The 20,299-nt window shown below is 36.0% G+C and overlaps 1 protein-coding gene and 1 long non-coding RNA gene across 2 annotated transcripts in view; one reads left to right on the top strand and one right to left on the bottom strand.

Annotated features, from left to right (window-relative positions):
• The first annotated feature begins 44 nt into the window (after positions 1 to 44).
• Positions 45 to 20,299, top strand: part of LOC109032439 (erythroid differentiation-related factor 1) — a 29,370-nt gene continuing 9,115 nt past the window's right edge. Inside the window, exons 1-14 of the mRNA XM_072296398.1 lie at positions 45 to 334; positions 1,150 to 1,398; positions 2,750 to 2,855; positions 3,542 to 3,688; positions 5,133 to 5,303; positions 6,203 to 6,366; positions 11,122 to 11,381; positions 12,096 to 12,319; positions 13,602 to 13,800; positions 14,626 to 14,747; positions 15,373 to 15,578; positions 16,766 to 16,930; positions 17,809 to 18,084; positions 19,703 to 19,878. Of these exons, the coding sequence (XP_072152499.1) occupies positions 1,178 to 1,398; positions 2,750 to 2,855; positions 3,542 to 3,688; positions 5,133 to 5,303; positions 6,203 to 6,366; positions 11,122 to 11,381; positions 12,096 to 12,319; positions 13,602 to 13,800; positions 14,626 to 14,747; positions 15,373 to 15,578; positions 16,766 to 16,930; positions 17,809 to 18,084; positions 19,703 to 19,878 (2,437 nt within the window). The 5' untranslated portion in view covers positions 45 to 334; positions 1,150 to 1,177. The remainder of the gene's footprint in view (positions 335 to 1,149; positions 1,399 to 2,749; positions 2,856 to 3,541; positions 3,689 to 5,132; positions 5,304 to 6,202; positions 6,367 to 11,121; positions 11,382 to 12,095; positions 12,320 to 13,601; positions 13,801 to 14,625; positions 14,748 to 15,372; positions 15,579 to 16,765; positions 16,931 to 17,808; positions 18,085 to 19,702; positions 19,879 to 20,299) is intronic.
• LOC109032440 (uncharacterized) lies at positions 6,978 to 10,067 on the bottom strand. The gene is made up of 2 exons (XR_011899279.1): positions 9,554 to 10,067; positions 6,978 to 7,810 (listed from the first exon to the last, which is right to left on the bottom strand). It is a non-coding gene; the product is annotated as an uncharacterized lncRNA (long non-coding RNA).

Raw genomic sequence — 20,299 nt, 5'->3', positions numbered from 1 at the left:
TGGTGCAAATGTGCGAAACCAGTGATAAACTATTCTAGAACTCTGCAGTCTTCAGGTAAATTTCGTCGAATTTTAACTTTTTTGTGATTTCTACACGTAGTATTTCGTGAAGGTTTAGACCAAGTAAATACTCATTAGCTGTTACATGTGAATCAATTCCATATTTTAGGAATTATTCAAATTCAATAATTTACATCAGGTATCATAGCACAATCATCCTCCTCATTCTAACACCTTTTTACAGGTATTTTGATTGATTCTAAGCGTCAAAAAGTACATTAGTAGAGCAGTTTTTTAGCTAGAACTTCAGCCACTTTCAAGTCGTTCCAACATCGTAAGTTGCTCACATTTTTACCATAAGTTTTCGTGAATTCCATTCATTAGTGTGCGTATTGCTCGAAAAACACATCACATATTAATTTCAATGAAGTTGGTGAATATTTTTCATTCCTTTTCTTTTCTTCTTTAAGTTCAACTTTTTGTCGGAACCACCCCTCTGAAGGATTTTAATTGAATTTCTCCTTAAACTTTGGTCGTAACTTCTGTTGAAAAGTTGAGTATTCATAGCTGAAGCAAAGTAATAGCCTGATTCGCGTTGCTGCAGATTTCCTGTTGCATCCACCTTTTTTTAAAGGTGATCAGTCACTATTTTTTTGCTTCAGATTTCTTGTAAGATTTGTCCACCTTTTCTTGGATGTACTTAGGTTGGAAATTCCTACACCAAGAAAATCTTAGGCTTGGTCATTTTACATTAGTCAATAACTTACGATAAGAAATACTGTGTTTATCTGGACAAGTTCAGAGTAGAGCAAACTAACTTAAGTAACTAATGACATCTGTAGTAGGAAACCCTAGTTTACATGGTCAGAAATGACAATAGCCACCCCTTATCAAACAGGAGTAGCGGGAAGCGATTTTTAGAAAAGCAGTTAAACTTTGGTTTTTTTAATAATGAATTATAAGAGCCCTAAGATTTTTATCTTTATGTTCACCCTGTATATGAATATGCTACCTTCTTTTGAAGACACTAAAATCCCTCTGGCAAGATTGGTCACATTTGTTCAATCTGCAAGGTGCACTACAATCCAGCTCTCTACAACAAAAGTACACTTCATTCCAGTTCATTAGGTTTCTTTTTTCCTCCATCAGGTTTAATTGGAATGTGAAAAGCTCTAAAATGGAAGAGACAGTAGAAAATACTCTCCCAGTGAATGGAGAGAAAGATTCCTCCGTCAAATCGACAGCTGTTGTGAAGTATTCAAAAGTCCAAGTACCTGCCACTTTTGCTCGCCTCCAGTGCAACACCGATTTGAAATTGCCACCCTCCAATTGGTTGAGTAGCTCTGCCGAATCTTATGGACTTCAACATGTACTCCCACATCCAACTGGATTCTCCAGGTAAATTTTCCTTCAGATTTTATGTACTCAATTATTATATAAGTACACTCACGGCAACTTACATCTGCTGAGCTTTCTGACGTTTGAATTCAGAATGCAAAATGTCAAAAAAAAAATTCTATCTTAACCAAAAATGAAGAAAAATTCAATGAGACAACTGTGTTTGTTTCCAATAAAGTGTTCAGCTTCAATGGTGTAGTGGTCAAGGCAGTTTGGTACTAGCTGAGATCCTGGGTTTAATCCCCAGAAGTGACTGATTTTTGCGGACTCTCAATTATCCGTCATCACACCTGTGGATAACTGGACCACTCCAATACCCCGATCCTTTGAGGTAACAGGGGGTTGGAAAGACACAATCACCCAGTAAGTAATCAGTCTACACTGTTCAACTGGGTTGTGAAAGAATCGACGATAACTTGGATGTGCGCAGCTATCAGAGTTACCTATTGGTGGGAGATTGAAACAACAGAGATCAACTAGGTGGGGGCATAACCATGCTTGAAAGTCTGTGCTATGTAGTGTCTGCCACTTTTGTTGATATTACTTACTGTTATGGCTCTTCAGATACCAGTTGAGCCTTGCAAAAAAAATGTGATAAAGTAAGTTTTAGCTCAACGGTCCACCTTCTAAGTAGATGCCATTTGCCTTGGTCCCTAAAAAGCGCCTTGCCGCACAATGGATCAAGGCAATAGGTGAGGTCAAACAAAATTCGGAAACTTAAAATGCTTATAACTCCGTTTATACAAAACTTTGAGGTTCTAAAAGAAAATGCATTGGTTTCCTCATGAAATTTTCTACTGTGAGCACCCCTTGAAATGAAAAATGTGACGGAATTAACAACAAAATTTGCAGTTTTAGTCAAAAATTTCAAATATCCGACCTCTCCAATTGACACGATCCACTGTGTGTCGGTTATTCTGGCCCTTACTTATTTACATTAAGGAGTTCATACTTTAACTCTCTAACTAAGTATTTCCAATTTTTCCATTGAAAATGTAAATGCTTAAATAGTTGAAATATAGACTTGTTCGTTTTGTTTATTTAATCCATTTCAGAATGGAAATTGAGTATTGAATTTTAAAACATCTTTCACTTAATGTGAATTGGACTACATTTTGCAATCAGCAGCTACAATTCTTGGCTTACCCATCAAATCACCTATCTGCATGCAAGAACTAATGTTGCATATAGTATTTCTAAAATGAACCAGTAATACTAGGTATCTCCTTTTTGCAAATTTTAGTCCAATTGATTATTTCAACTTTGCATGGAAACTCCATTCGGAGGAGGTGCCTTCTTCTATCTAATATCTAGCGCTAAGTACCCAATTTTTTTATTATTTTCTTGTTAGTTTCCGAATGGCACACATGTTTCCTGATTGTATGGGTGAAGTGGATGTTGTCTCTGATGCAGAAAACATCAAGAAATTACTGAAGATTCCCTACAGTAGTCAGCCTGTAAGTAAAAATTTCACACTTAGCCTATATTTGTAAAATAGTTAATTTCATTTTGCTTGAAATTCTAGGTCAACATTCTCATCATTTTGACCTATCTGTAAAAAACATAATAAATTTTGGTGAGGAGATGTGAATAGGTAGAGTCCATGCCAGATGAGTCAATGGTCTTCTCGACTGCAATAGAAGATCTGCTATCTTGATTCTTGCATTTATTGTTAATGCCAAATGACCTCACACGATATTGCAGTCTTAAAGTGCATAAGTTTACTTGGCGTCGACTCCACTGTTAATAATTTCTCTTGATGGTTAATTTACTTAAATTGAAAAAAGAAATGTACTTAAATGTTCTGGAGGAGCGGAAGGCAAGGAAGAGGGGGTTGACAACCAATCATTCTGGAAGGAACATTGTAAGTGTAAGAGAACACCTTGGCCTTTGGGTGTTTGTAACATGATTGATTCTTTTACGAAAGGTTACATACCCTGTTTCCAATTGATCTGTCGTCAAAGATGAAGGAACTCTTTTTTTTCCAAAGTTTTAAAATCTCTGCAAATTTGAAAGAACTTATACTTCATCTCTACAGCAAGGGAAAATTTCAGCAGAAAACTTTGAATGGTAATTACACTGAAATTATGTTCTCTCATTGTTCATCTAGCTGTCATGCCAAATCTTTTGATTCCATTTGCAGGTAAGCATGATGATTCATCGGGTTGAAAACACCTTGTTAATTGATGAATTTGACATCCATAAACACTTAATTCAACAAGCTGAAAACAACTGGGAGTGGCTGAAGAAATTTTTTTTTGAGCACATTCTCTCTTCTCTTAACTCTAAGGTACACCCTAAAATTGGAAATTTAGTTATACCTTTAACTTTTATCTTTTTCTTTTCTAATCACTCCTATAAAGTTACCTTTTTACCATATCTTGTCAGCTATGTGTAAACGCATATCTAATCCCTCAAAATTCATTCCTTCGTACATGGAGAAAGATCTCTCTTCAGATAGAAGCACAAGAATTTGTTTATGCTACTCACTGTTAGAATAAAACTTGTAGTCCATCCTTATGTTAAGTCACGGTCTCATTTACAATTTCTGACTGCTTGTTTATCCCTCTTGCTCGAAGTGTGTACTGCTCCCTCCCTCTCACCCAAGCATATCTACTGTATATTCGCTGCAGTTTAACAGCGTTTTCGACTTCTTACAATGGTTTCCCATTTCCATCAGTTGATATTGCTCCTTCTCTCTTAGCAATAATTCTATTTCACTCTCTCCTTTCTTTTCTTCTTTCCTCACCCACCGTCTTAGTAAAGTCTAAGAGTTTTTACAATTCCATTGCGGTGAAACTTCTCAAATTTAAGGACAATTCACATGGCTGGGCACAAAATCATTTTTTCCTTATCAGTTGTCAACTTCGAGAGGTTTTTTAAACTGGATTCTTACCACCCTCTTTATACTCAATCTATATTTTCTTTTCTTTCTTTTTTCCTTTTCCGAATTGTTTTAATTAAGGTGCAGTGACTGGCAATGTTACTCACACAAAAAGCATGGAGCAATTTTCTCAGCGTTCAGGAGGCAAGCACTCTTTAGCAAGCAGTGAAAAGTAGCTTTTGATGTGCGAGTGTTGATGTATTGGTACTACTGTACATAGGAATAAAACATGATCCCTTCCTTTTCCTAAAAATCCGGGCACCCTCCTATTTTTCAAGCTCTAATTTACCAAGCACTTTGCAGTTATTAAATTTAAGGTAAATGTGAAATTGAAATTAATTAAGGAAACCAAAACAGTAAGTGAGAAAATTAAGAACTTAGCTCAGGAGAGAACCCATCTTGTGTTCATATGTTCGGATATCATCCAAGTATTTGAGGCTAGTATGATTCGTCCAGTCTCACAAACTATAAATATGAGTCGTATGAAAAGGGTTCAGCCCAAAATTAACCTTTGTAGTTTCATATTTGTGCAAAATATATACCCTTAAATTCAAGATAACTGTCATGAATGGAGTAAACTACTCAAAACGGGAGTTTCGTCGTTACTTTTACTGGTCCATTTCTTACCAATAGCACTATTTTGCTGTCAAGAATTATTGATTAAAAATATTTTTAAGATTTGTTTTCCCCTTTCAGTATTATCTGCTTTCTTGCAAACTTTACAAATCTCTGCTAATCCAAAATTCTCTGTTATTTATTAAATTTCAGATCTTAGTCCTGTCATTGTCTTGCGTAATTTTCACAATCATGCCAATAAGTATTATCAAAAATAACTGTTTTCTGGTTCTAGGATAAACATATCCCTGCAAAAAATGCCAGTTTACAGTATCTGCAACAGAAGAGTTTAGTATCAAAATTCCTGCATTATAGTTTAGCTGATACAGGAACAGATTCAGAAGCATCTAATAAGAGTAATGAAGAGGATGCGAAGAAAATCCATGTGCCTCAAGTCACTTCTCATGTGAGTATTCTTTATCAAAGGTGATTGTCGAGGGAATAAAAGTTATGAATAAGTGAGTCTTATTTATTCCTGTGGGAGGAGGATACAGGATTAACAAAGATAAATCTCATCAAAATTTTACTCATAAAAATACGGTAGGCTTGCGAGCCCATATAAAATAGTGACATCGAACTGAAAATAACTCAAAAAACAAATTTACAAAATCTAACACAGCATTTCATGAATTAGTTCTTGGCGGGATGATGAACGCTACATTTTTAAGAAGGAATGAAACCCATGACGTATTGAGGATGAAAACGGTTTAAGAAAAGGGACTGCAGAAGAAGTGGTAAAACAGCAAGGATTTAGAAAAGGGGACAGTAAGAAATTTTGGTTGCATGATTGGACTTAATTATGCTAAACAGAACCATGTAATAATTAATTACATTAGATGGACACATGTGTACATAGAATTTGCGTTGCTTATTTTGAAGCGTCGGACCGCTCGCATAGAGAAAAATCAAAATTAAGCACATAATGATAATGAATTTATTATTCTCTTTTGAGTCAGTATGATAAAGTAGGATATCCTACTAATGGGACGAATAAACTAGATTCAGTCTAATTGCATTCAATGTTGCCTCATTTTTCCCACATTTTTTATTTTTGAACAGAGAACCAAACGGCACAGTGCCTCAGAACTTACTGCCAATTTTTATAAGATTATAAAAAAAATTTACTTTTACAGAAGATCAGTCACTGCTGGTCCCTATATGGCAGTCAATGTGATGATTTAATCTAGTTGTTTAGACCTTGAAGAGAAAATCTGTTGAGTTATTTCAAACGAAACTTCCCTGGAAGATAATTGCACACCCTGAATTGATTGATTGCTTTTTCTTGCCCTTTATTTTTTTCTATAGTATCCATATTTGCCTGAGCCACAAGAAGAGCTCCCCGATCCATCAACCAACCATGACTTTTCCAGGAATGTAATTTGGACTTTCGAGAATATTCAGATGCTTCTTGGAACTGACATGCCTATATTTGGCGGCGGCACTCATCCCTGCATTAGTTTACGCTTAAGGTAGGAGTTACAAGTTCACTGATTAGGCAGCATATCATAAGACAGGTCAGGAAATTAAACTCCGCAGTAAATGTTTCCTCCTCAAAATTCCAAGCAGAACATGGTGAAAATTTCAAAATTTGATTTATAAGTAAGAAATTAGCACTTAAGCTCCCTATCAATTCAGATTTTCTGCTCGCCAGAAAAAATGGAAGTCTACTGGAGTCAAATTGATCCCTAAATTACTTTTCCCATGCTTTTCTTTGAAATTATTTTTCCTGAACTCCGAGTTTTACCCTCCAATTAAGAGAGGAAATATGTGTAAAACCAAACTTATTTGCTATCCATTCTTAAGTTTTTTACTAGTGTGAATGGACATCGATTTTTATTTTTTTATTCTTTTTGTTCTTTTTTTGTGAGCAAGGAGTTTAAATTTCCTGATTCCTATTAAATATTTTAATGCTTGAAATTTCAATTGAAAAAAGAAACCCGCCACTGCGTTTAAATTGCAATCCAGCATTTCCTGCAGCTTTGTTTGCCCCCGCACTAATTAATGTTCCATTTATCAATCCCACATTATTGGTAACAACTTATTATAAATTTTTAATACATAGAAAATAAGAAGTCATTACTCACATAGGAAAATTAATTTTTAATCATATCAATATTGTTAATTCAAAATTATGTAGTTATAAATACAAGTAGAATTTCAATTAATGACTTAGGGTATTGATTGTTGAAAACTGGAAATATTCAGTGAACGTACTTATATTATGATACAATTTTCTATTTTATTTAAGAAAAAAAACAGAGATTAGAAGTATTTCTTAACTTGTGGCATAATGAACTAATAGATTTTCATTAAATTTCAAAGGCATTTTTTCGGATGAATTAAATTTCAGTAGTTAATAGAAACAGTGCCCGCAGTAACCGCAGTCATCTTTGTCACATGCTGTGAAATCTTGAAGGGATTCCTGGTCGTCACTATAATAATCGTCATAGTTGATACATCCTCCTTTATCACTATCATACACTCTCGAGTCTGTAAAATCCCTGTACAAATGAAAATGCTCAGAGAATTTTTCTGCAATGCGTTTTTGCATCTCAAAGAGTTTTTGATTTGTGGAAAAATCTATTCCACAACGGTCATGCACACTACCGTGCACCCCACCAGTCGGTGTCCAGTAAAATGCGAACCATGGGTGTTCTGGTTCATTCCAATGTGAATGTCTTTTACATGTAAACTGAAATTTAATAAATATGTTGTCCTCAGGGGGTACATTTTTACACCAAGTGACATATTTTGGATTAAGTTGATTCTCATAAGTTTTTCTTAATTCCACCAGCTCCTCTTGATACGCTTGGACGTTGAAAGGTTGGATGTTGGTTGCTGATGCGCCATTTGATTCTGTCTCGTGGTCTTTAAAACAGAAGATCCATTCACCACCCATATTTTCGATGGAATCTTCAATGAAAGAATTTACAGTTAGCAAGGCTAAAAACGAATGTCAATGGGGGTTAAGTAGAAATTCGCTTCAGATTTGAATGGAATTTGGGATGAAGCAATATTTTTTGCATAGAACATTCAAAGGAAAGCTGCATTTTTTTACGATCTGTTCAGAAAACCTTGTTTTTGGTACCACTAACAGGCACCACTTTGAAAAAGTGACCTGCTCCAAATTTGATAACATTTGGCATACTTAGTGAACATGCATAGCCAATTAAAAATCCAAAATTTAAACTTTTTTGACCATCCATTGGGCTTTTATTAGACAGTGAAAGTTCGAAAAAATTGGCTTTCTTCGATAGATGTTGCCACTTTATTGATTTGCAACTCTGGAACGGTTTATCTGAAATGATCCATTCCCTTACCATTAGAAAGTTCTGAAAAATAGCTTTTTAGTCCAAATTTCACCATCCTGAAGTCCTTTTAGAATTTCTTGGGTGCTGGAAAAGGAGGCTGGGCCCGGTCCTCAACATCAGGGTCCTTGTAACAATTCTGAATTTATTTAATTAAAATCAGAAAGTACCATAAAGTTCGACCAAAATCAATATAAAAAAGTTCAAAAATGGCCCATACGTATCTGGAATATTAACCCTGCAAAGTTCTAGGACAGAGCCTCCCCTAAATAAAATACTAGATCACAAAATTGACGCAGAGACCAAGGACAAAAGTGTTCTAAACCTTGAGGAATCTGAATCTGATACTCCGGAAGTTTCGGTGATGCGGAACTGAACAAGCCCTGGACTAGTCAAAATAAATTTAAGGGCCCCCGCTTACCTCAAGAGGGAGGACTGAGAGGGCTTTGACACCATCAGATTTGGATTTCGTTGGGTTGATTACCAATGAGGACAAATTTTCTTAGGTCTCTATGTAAATTTTGTGGCCATGCATGTAATGAAGGGGGGCTCTGTCCCCCAACTTCAAGAATCAACATTTCGGACAGGGATGGGCCAATTTTAGACTATTTGGTATTGATTTTGGTCAAAATTTTTCGTACATTCTGATTTTAATAAAATAACTTCAAAATTGTGCCAAAAACCCTGATTTTCATAGACTGGACCTCCTTTATACGCCACAAGGGGTTCTGGAGGAGCTCTGGAATGGTGAAATTCGGATTTCTTGGGGTCGATTGCGTGTTCACCCCTGCGGTCCTTTACTTCATTAGGCCCAAAATGAACAAGAAAAAAAAAGGCTGGTACGGATGGTCTGGCACCTTGTGTAAGCTCTCATAAATTTAGAATGTGGTGTAAATTCGCAATTAAATGATGATCCCTAAAAATTCAACAAATGTTCTCTCAAGAGGTGTATATTTTTTCACCAGACTGATATTTTGATCACAGAGCCCCCAGAGGGTTTCAAGCTCCATCCCCTGGAAATACCTACTCTTGATTACGCAAGCCTACTTTAAATTATTAGAAGAGCATCATGTGTCATCTAAATTTATACTGCACAGTAAATAAAAACTTAAAGTTCTGTAACTATTTTAAAGGAATTAAAACTATAGAAGCTCAGCAATTTTACGTTCAGGTCTCTCAGGTTCCAGTCAGGTTTCAGTTCTTACAGAAAAACGAAAAACTACTCATAGCATATACATGAAAAGAAAGGTTTTTGGTACGATTGGGTTGCCAGAAGAAGCTAAAACAAAGTTGAGAAATCTCAAAGACCTACTCTAATTCCACAAAAATGATTTTTACGAAGACTCACCTTCTGCACAAATTGATCAAGTCAAATGTCTATCCAAAAAACTCTCCCAATGTGAACGAATTATGTGGCATGAAGGACCCACAATCATCCTCAGAGTTCTCTTTGGAGCTTTGATCAAATAACACACGGTCATCTGAATCCAGTAATGGCATGGCAACTCATGTGGTATCAAATTCCACAGACAGTGAGAATTCACCCATGAGTCATCCACGGAAACAGCTGATAGAGGTAGTTGCAAATTCAGCACCTCGGTAGATTATAATACAGGGTGTTCCAAAAGTCCAGGTTCCCCCCCCCCCCCGCTCTAACTTTTGAACGGTTCGAGATAGAAAAATGAAACTTTGGGAATGCGCCTATCTCAAAGGGGACCATCTTTTTTGGGGGAGGAGGGTCAAAATTTTGGTCTCCTTTCAGGGGGGGGCAGGGGGCCCCCAACTTTTTTTTTCAAATGGCAACCCCTATCTTGTGATACCTCATTCGAAAGAGCATAAAAAACTGAGAATTTTGGCGCAAACCCCAGATCAATATCTTAATTTTTGACCGAGTTATGATAGGTCAAAGGTCAAATTTGACCTATTTTTAAAAAATCATACTTCCGGTTCAAATTATCGTAAAGAAAAAAATAAAACGGGAAAATTTACCAAATTGTGTTTGCTTTTAAGTAAATATTGCAGAAATCACTTCAAACGAATTTTAAGGGGGGGCCGGGGGAGGTCCGAACTCCGGACCCCCAAATACGTCAATTCAAAGGTCATTCAATTTTCCCGCGAAATAAGCCAATTTCCCCTAGATTTGCCTCCACATTAGCTCGTTTTTCAAAATTTTTAAACGTTGCATGATGGCGCTTGTGATACTTTGGTCGGAAGGTGACGATTTACCGTGGGTAAAAAGGGATATGGGAAGATACTTCGTCGAATTTTGTCAAAACATCTCGTCCGCCAAAAAGAGGCCTCAATAATTTTTACTTGACTGCTGTGAGTGACGTTAACACCTCCTCCCCCCTCGCCCCCTCACGATGTTGCCAATCCCATTAAAAAAGGAAAGTAGAAATGATAATTGATAGGAAATTTTTTAGGGTTACGCTAAACTACTCAAGAAAAGTATTATTTAGACCGCTTTTAACAGAAAGGAACCAAGCCACTTCAATTATTGCCAAATTAAACTGGACAGTTTAATTTTTTACAAGAGAACGTTTGCGCGGATTCCTTTGAAAATTTTAAGTAATTTGCCACTTACTATGGAAAACATTTACTGAAATTTGCTTTAAAATCCGCACATCTGTTTTCATGTAAAAAATTAAATTTGACAATAGCTGATGTGGCTTGGTTCCTTTCTGCTTAACGCGGTCCATTTAAAAAAATAATCTGAAACCCTCTAAAATACCAACCCCTCTCCCACTCTCCATCCCAGTAAAGACCCTGAATTCATATCAATGGAAAAACAAAACCAGGTAGGTACTCTGTTTCGCAAAATTGCCATGCATTTAATGATTGTTTAAAAAGTTGAAAAATTATCCATTTATAAAAAAATAATTGCTTCAATAATGGCAAATTTTTTCTTCATTTCAGAGACTCTGCCAAACCAATCAGTGTTTTGACAGGAATCGATTATTGGCTGGACAATCTGATGTGTAATGTTCCAGAGGTGGTCATGTGTTATCATTTAGATGGTATCGTCCAAAAGTATGAAATTGTCAAGACGGAGGATTTGCCAAACATGGACAATTGCCAATTTTCGCCGGAACTCATTCGAGATGTAGCGCAGAACATTCTTTCATTTCTGAAATCAAACGCAACAAAAGCAGGACATACTTATTGGCTTTTTAAAGGTTTGTCTTTAAGAAGTGTCAATTTTCACATAATTATTGAGTAATTGAAAATAACTTTTGCTCAGTTTGCAGATGTGAACCACTGCCACTGGGGGTTTTTTTTTTGTTTCAGCTAATTTTGAATGTTGAAAAAATCACGGCATCACTGCACAAAGCAGTTAACCATTTTGGCGGCATGAAATTTTATCCCAGTTTCAGGTGGAAGAAAAATATCAGTATTGAGCTTATAATACTATAGGCTCAGGGATGGGCAAATAAGTCGGAAACTTGTCTTTTGGCGCCTTTTTTAAATTCTTCCGTGTATGCAGTAATGCTTTGATTTTTTCAGAAATGAACATTGCTAAATCAGTACAGTGGCCAGATCTTTCAGGGTCATTCCGGTGATTTGCACATTCTAGTTGGGTGGAAAATAGTAAAAAATAGAGAAGGGAAATATCTAATGCTATGCACAAGCATGCGGTGGATCCCATCTCAGAATCACCTAACAGTCCCTTGCTCTCAGGATGCAGTTCAATTAAAATTTTGATTTGTATTTTTACTCTTTCTCCTAAATAATATACATTTGAAAGAATTAAAATCAAATGGTTTGTTGCAATGAAAGGCTTGTAGTGGCCAGAGATCTTGTATTTAATAATGAAAATTTTCAGAGAAAACTTGGAAAAATTTAGTGATGGTATCTTCTGCTTAACATGAGTATATATATGTTTTTTACAGGTAAAGGCGAGGAAGTGGTGAAATTGTACGATTTGTCCTCACTTTGCTCAGAAGATTTAGAAGAAAAGGGCCAGAACCCATTCACTATCCCTGTAGCAATGCTCTTGTACCGCGTTGCTCGCAACATGAAGCACTCCACAAGAAAACCCACTTGCAAAGCTAGCACCATAAGAATGCTCTTAGAAAACAGTATCACTCTTCTACCCAAAGAGAAGTATCCTCAGGTACAATTAATTCCCATTTACCTTCATTTTTAAACAGAACTCATTTTCACTCATAAAGAGAATCTATCTAGATCATTAGTTTGGAAAATAGACATCTGTTCGCAAAACCAAACTCTCTGTATGCAAAAAAAATGTAGTATCTAATTGCCTATTAATAAGAGGACAAGTTTTTGCTGCAACTGTCCGTGAGGTAATGCTATTTTTAAATTTCTTTGCCTTCTTGTCAGATCCTGTTTCAGTCTTTACTTTCTACAGCAATGCGATTGGTAAAACAATAATTCAGCTTGTTTGTAGAGAGAAGTTCTTAAAACACTGCAAAAACATAATTGTAAAAATATAAATGATGCATTCATCAGAGTAAGTCTTCTTTTAATTCAACAAAAAATTAAAATTATCTAAAAATGGAATGAATCGTGATAAAGAGTAAAACGGTTTGTTTACATTTATTACACCAAGAGCTACAAGGAATCCTGCACACCTGTATTGGCTCAGTACCCCTTGTACATGTTGATGAAACCTCATTAGGTTGACATAAAGCTCATCATTAACACAAAGTGAAAAAATTAGATGATTCTACTGTATAGCAGCAGATATATTCAAAATCAAACACGCAGACTGTTATCTGTGCGTTGGAAGTAAATGCAGCGCTTCGCATTGTCTCCGACGGGAACTTGGAATCCCTCCCTTCTTTCATGTAGCTTCGACCTCTGAATGCTCTCACTCAAGCATGGGCAGTGTGATTTGGAGTCTTCTGCTACTTGCGCCTATTCCTTTTATTTAGAATAGCATGCAGCACAATGCCTTTCAGTTCAAAATGAGGTGGCCAATTGAGCTCTCACCGCACCTGCTATTTGAATCTGAAATAGCATGAGCAGAATCAACAGGTGGGGGTAGGAGAAAAGAATGTGGTTTTTTGATTGCACTAGTTTAGCCTGTAACCATGTAATTGCATGTAACATCCGAGCAAGAACGCCAAACAACGGGGAAGGAGGACTTGTATTTCTTCTGCCATACGCTGACATGATAAGATAGTCTGCGTGTGCAATCACGAATATCTCAGCTCCCTTATGGTGGAATTGTCTAATTTTTTGGCTCTGTGCTAATTATCAACTTTATGTCAATTTATAAAAGTTTCATCGAAATGTACCTAGAGCCACCGAGCCCCCACAAGTGTGCACTGTGCAGGGTTCAGAGTGACCCATAGGTTTCTACGATTAACCTCAGAATTGTTCTGAATAATTTATTTAAAATGATATTGGAAGAAGATTCTTTGTCCTCTCAGATTATCACATCAGCGCATTACATGCTGTCAGATCTTTTCGTGCCAGCAAACACAGATCCAACTGCCCCTGGTTTGGAAGAGGAATCAAGTGAAGATAGCAATGATCTAGAGGATGAGATGGACAATCTTGAGGAAGCTTTTGAAAGCTTAAGCAACTCAGTACCAATTCAAGCACTATGTTCTTCAGCTAGCCTAACAGGTTTGTGTTCATATTTGATATGTATAAGAGGTGTTTTTAAAGTTCAGAAACCACCCCACTTTGGTACCAACAAGCTATTCTTAAACTTATGCTGCATCCAGGAATTTTTAATTAAGGATTATCAGGTGGGCTTTGTAAAATGGTAAAAAAAACTCACCACCCTTGAAACGTCGCTGGTTAGCTCAATCAAAAATGAGTCTGTACAGTAAATGTTTTTAATGCATCATTTGAAAGTCTATGGTAAACTGAGCTCAAAAGTTATTTTCTTGATCTGGTTTGACAGCCGTAAGAGGGAGGAAAGTGAATTTAAAAGTGCAAAAACTTAAGATAGTTATAAAAACGGTTAGAGTTGCGCTATCTCGTGAATCAATCAGGTCACATCATGCAAACGAGATGGCTGCACAATTTGTAGTGGAAGAATAAGCACTGATGGGTCAATGAACACTGAACAGTGTATAATTTGAGATCAGGTGGTGTAGTCTCGAGTTAAGAGTAGCAGCTGCCATCTTGCTCACCAGACATAACTCCTGAGGTTTGGCTCTGCTCCAATGCATTTTACTTGCCATTCAGAAGCAAGGGCTGTATCTCTACAGGGACAATTCTTTGAAAGATTTGATTGTACTCGGTGCTTTTCTCCCATTAAGATTGTAAGAAATAACTGCTTACACGCCAATCCTTCCTGGACTTAATTGAATGATTGGATGTCCTAAAGTCATTCTAAATTATCTGCTTTATACCATGTAATAAAAAATTATTTAACTGAGCATTTTTCATCAGAATCCTCTGTCCCTCACCTTTTTCATTTTTTGTTGCTTCTGTTCGCAGAAAGTAAATACCATCAACCTCCACCTTTAACGACAAATATTGAAGAAAGATGCGAAATGGCATTGGTGAATATATCCAATGGTCTGGACTGCCTAAAATTTTTTACACCAGAAGAAAAAGAGGTATGAGAATTTCTTTTCTTTTTTAATTTTTCTATCAGTAACCAGTCCTTTTTATCAAGTCTTGCCATAAGTTTACATCAGTTTTTTGGCAGGAGCAAGGTTTTTTCCCTTTTTTTTCTAGAAATAATGAGCATTAGCAGTATCAGTAAAAGTATGAGTTTTATGAAGTGATAGTAGAATTACATCTAAGCATCCGTTTACTGCTCTTCAGTTTCTCTAGAGCTGATAATCAATTGATCAGTTGACTATTTCTGAATCTTAGGACATTTTTTAGGAATTTTCGAGAATCACTTCACATTGTAGTACTTCAAATATGATGTACAAATTTAAACCAAGGAACACTATGAAATAACTCCAAAAGTATGGTTTGAGTGAATATCGCTAATCGTTCTACCTTTTGATTACAGATGGTCACTCAGACTGTGCCTTTGGAGTTCTTCCTAGGTTTTTCTTGGCCCAATTTTGTGCACAAATATTCAAAGTATTACAGTATGACGTTATGCTTGGAAATTCTTGAGAATTGTCCTTAAATCTAGAAATTATCAATCGATCGATTGACTATTGAATTGTTCTCCAATGTGCTGCAGAACTACCTCAAACTTGAATCGTTTCTTTCTTTGTTTAGCCAAAGCAAGCAAAACCATTTGAAGCCATTCCAATGCCCTATTCATCATTAGATAGTGAGACAAGTAACAGCAATAAATCCAGCAGAAATAATCCCAAAAAAAGCAAGAAAGGACGAAAGAAGGAGCTGCAGAAAGACATGGTTGCAAGTGACGAAGATGAAAGTGAAGGCTTGGAAGTAGAAGTTGATGGGAATGAGAATACAATGTGAGTCTGCCCTAAATGTCTATTTTAACCTGTATCTGTGACTATTATGAGTGCTTTTTCTGCATTAAGATGTTTGACAAACACTTTTGAGTGGCTGTGCGCTTTTCTCTTTTGTTAGAAAACATTTAGTGAATCTATGTACTGCGTCGGTATCCATCAATTTTTCCTCGGCTACATTGCACTGGAATAGGAAACTGAGATACCTAAGGATGGAATCTTATCAAATTATTTAAATGAATCAGCCTTTCTCAATTACATCAATACATAGCCAGTTGTCGCCCATATTTTACATGAGATAAAGATAAATTGGACTGCGTTAAGCAGAAAGGACCCAAGCTATATCAACTATTTCCAAATGAAGCTGGGCAATTTAATTTTTTACATGAAAACGATCATGCAGATTTTAATGTAAATTTCAGTGAATTTCTGCACAGTACAAAGCCGATTCCCTAAAATTTTCAAGGATTCTGCACAAGTGTTCTCTTGTAAAAAATTAAATTGCCCCGTTAAATTTGGCAATAGCTGATGCGGTTTGGTTCCTTTCTCCTAAATGCAGTCCAATTTATCTTGAGAGACCAATACGATGTTGAAGTGATTTTGCTGGAGCATTTAACCCAGTTTTTGTTTGAAGTAGTGACAAGAAGTAGTAACATTTTCTGAAAAATTGTCTCTTTGGATGTGAAATATCTTCACCCAAAGAATGGCCATGGTGATATCTTCTCTATTTTCCTTTCAGCTGTAAACTCGGGTAAGTATATCGATGGTGAATGTACAAAAACTTGTACATTGGGCTGCGACATTGCAGACTTATTGTCATATTTTATTTCCTAAATGGAAAACTACTGAATGTCATATCTTAAACACTTCCATGATTTTTTTTCTTCATGTGAAGATTATTCCATAAAAATTTGAAGCTATGATGATGGCTCGTTCTCCTTGCAAAAAATCAAATTGAAAAGTAGATTTTGAAACACAAGGAAAGAGATGTGCGATTTTCCAGTACCACTGTTTATCTGTGGAACTATTAAAGTAGATTTGACTTAAATATACGTAAGTGTAGTAGTTTTTCTCTTCCTGAAAGAAAAATGAACTCAAATCAAGACCAACCTCATCTCTTTTCTGTATTTCAACGAATTCAGCCTTTTTTGATGTCTCAAATATCTCAGTAGATGCATCTTCTTTTCTAGTTTGAAAGCTCTGTTATGTAAAACACACAATGAAGCTGTCTCTGTCGGACAGCAACCACCTGTGAAAGACTCTCTGGCTTGGAGTGTGCACCTGAAAACACTCCTTGTAGAAAAAGCATGCCTTGTCTATGCTACGTTGGCGGAAGAAGAGTACAATCTGAAAAGGTACAGTCACTTTTCATTTTTCATCCTGTAGTGCATATTAACTTGGAAACTTTAAACCATGATCAAGACCTTGTTGTAATTGTTTGTTCAGGATAAAATGGCAAAAATTACTGCCTTAGAGAAAATTCCTAGGAGTCTACTGCTTCTTTTAATACTACATCATATCGTACTGTATAGTATAGAATCATAAGCATTACTCATAACGCCGGAGGCACATAGTGCTTCACGGAGTTGAAACGCAAAGCGGTTAGAGGGCATAGCCCCCTAGTGTATTGATAAATTAAATTATGTAACATCGCTTCTTTTCTTGGCACTTGTGAGAATATAAAGCACTCTTTCAACAAGATCACAGCGCAACTGGATTTTAAATTTTTCAAAGCTTAAAAATACATGGAAAGACTCAGGTTCATGCATGACTATAGGCACCATGAGCAAGGTTAGAGTGAAAACAGCGGAAGGAGACTGAGTTATTGGTTGTCCCTTTCAACAAATTTATTTTTGTTTTAGTATCTCTCCTACCTTCTCATGAAGTTTAATGATGAAGTAAGATTAATTTTTTTCTCCAACCAGCTCTGGTTTTTATGTGCTTTCAGTTTATCTACATTCATTAAAACTTTATTATATTTAATTTTAATCATACCTTTTACTCCTGTAGACTCACAACAAAGGGTTAAGGGTTCCAAACTTGTGTAAATCATTTTTCATGATGCATCATATCAATGAACATAAGTTCTCCAGTATACATGAAGAAGAATTACATCAAAACCAACAAATTTCCATGTTTATATCTCATTTTAATTGGTTTTATTGAAAAGAAAACTTCTCAAGGTGATTTAATGATGCATAATTCACAATCCTAATGTTTGTAAACTTTTTAGGTTTGGAAAGGCATTGAAACACTATAAGTTCGTAATGTACATCCGGGCACTGGCAGCCAGCAGTGATCAAAGCAAGGAGCTCATCAGCTATCTTCTCGGTCGTTGCGGGGATTGCTATTTTCAAATCGCTCGAGACTGGATGAGTATAGAAAAAACCAGAGAAGACTTAAAATCTTCTTCAATGATCGATGAACGCATCTGGAACCAAATTAAAAAAGATAGTCAAATTTACAAGTACAAGGAAGGTAAGGATGTTCTGGAAAGACTTAAAAATAAGTGGAACTGGGTTTATGAATGATGGAACGAATGTACTTATTTGTGACCATATGTGGAAAGAGGGTCCTCAGTGCACCCAAGAAAGTTTTGTAAGAGAACATTTTTTGTTAAGTTGTATCAGTGGCGTGGCGTGAATAATCGATTATCAATATCTCGCCATTTGAAGCTATGTTAAAGAATCGATTACTAAGGTGTCCGCTGCGAACACCCTGATAATCGATATTTTTTCATAGGTTTAAATGGCACAAAAATCGACATATCGTAATTCACGCCATGCCACTGAGTCGTATCAAGGATCAGGATTTGAGATTTTGATAGAAAACATTTTCTATCATCCCAGAGAAAAAGTTACGAGTTGTTTAGTTCTATCTTGTGGCATTAGAAAGCCTAAAATTAGATTATAACTTGATAATTTCAAGCTTAAATCATGGCTGTTTAGAGCTTTTGAAAACTCTTCTCTAATCTATGGTTTTTGAATAGTTAACTTCAGACTGTCAAAATTTCATTTTTTTTTTAAAATTTTGGGACTAAAATGCTCATAAAATACTCTGAGTGTGGCAAAATACAAAATTAGTGTTAGTGCAGAACGACAGTCACTGAAATAGAGGGCCATGACAACCTGAACTACTGCAAAGTAACCTGAACAAAGATCCCTGAAAGGGCAAAATCGGCTTGTAAATGGAATTTTTTGGAATTTTTTCCCTGCTCCTATTAAGGCTCCATTCAGAAAAAAAAAATAAACATATACAGTTGAGTCTGTGAAAAGAAATTCAGCCTAGTCAGTAGCGGCTACACCAGATTATCCCTGTGTTAGTTCACTTAAGGAATAAGTAATTTTGAAAAAAATTAGGAAGGAAATCTATTTTATTTTTTGTTTGTTTTTTGGTAGAATAAAAAGGGGCCTATTGCATACTTTTGCTAGAGCAAAAATAATAGTTGTTTCTCACAGTCTCTCTTGTCTCAAAAAACACGCAGTAAATTTCTGATGCAGATTGTGAAGTTAGGAGTGAATTTCAAACTTTGCTAATGCGCTCCTCGTGATTTTTGAGACATTTACTGATAGGAACAACTGTTATTTTTGCTCTTGCAAAAGTTTGCAATGGACCCATTCAGTGACGGTAAATTATTGAACTTTCTGAGTAAATTTACCCTTCTTGCCCTTTGTATCAGTTAATACTTTAGACACAAACTAGATGAGGATAAAATATCTGGGCTTTTTATCAAAAAGTAAATATCAAAAGATGAATAACCCATCATTGACCTCCATTCCACTCATTTGGGAGGAAATAAGCAGGAAACAGTGGAACCTTACTTTAAAAAAAAATTAGCCAAATGCAGTGTGAAATTTTGACCAATCAAAAATGTTTCTCTTTCCAAAAATTCAAAGTAGACAATAAAGTTATATTTTAAAAATAGAGTCAAACTTTATCTTTAGCCTTGAATCTAGTGGAAATGATATTTCATACCTCATTCTCTCAGTTCTATCTTTATGTAGCATACTCCTCTCCACTCAGCAGATTATTGCTTCGCTGAAGTTTTGGTGTAGGTAGAACCCTGTAACTTGTGATCTTTGATTTTATCCACGATGTTGATTATAAAATTGACTCACCTCTTGCAGATCTCAAACTCATTCCGGATACGATACCAGACTTTGGCGAAACCTACTTCAGAGCTGTCATTGTTATGAACGAGCTTTGCAGCATCAAAAAATCCGGGCGCAAAGAAATATCTTGAAACGAAGACTGGGAAATGTTCATAATGAACTAGGAGCTTTTTATATGAATCAAGCTGAAGGTAATTCATCAGAATTTATGTGTATCCTACCAAATTACTTGAACTAGATTACAAAAAGAGCACAAGAAAAAGAAAAGACAGAGCAACAGAGCTAGAATAATTCATTAGACTTTAGACTTGCAAAAAAGTTTTCATCTCCCCGAATTTTGATGGTAAAAATTAGGAGTAATTGACTTGGAAACTTCACTAAGATTTTTTTGAAGAACACATCAAAAATATATTGCTCCCCCTGTAGGAACCTGGCAAAAAATTTGGTAACAGCGCTTTCTAGTGTACAGCTGCCAGCTTACCTCAGGTAGCAGCTAGATGATGATTAGGCCTTGAAAGCACCTGACACAGAACAATTGGACTCACTGCACTGATTCATTAATGAATTGTGATGAAATCATAGTATCCGCAATTGCAGTTCAAAAAATTTGCC

This window comes from Bemisia tabaci, chromosome 2 (assembly GCF_918797505.1).
Source record: "Bemisia tabaci chromosome 2, PGI_BMITA_v3".
NCBI lineage: Eukaryota > Metazoa > Arthropoda > Insecta > Hemiptera > Aleyrodidae > Bemisia > Bemisia tabaci.
This window is presented reverse-complemented; position numbering and strand designations above follow the sequence as displayed.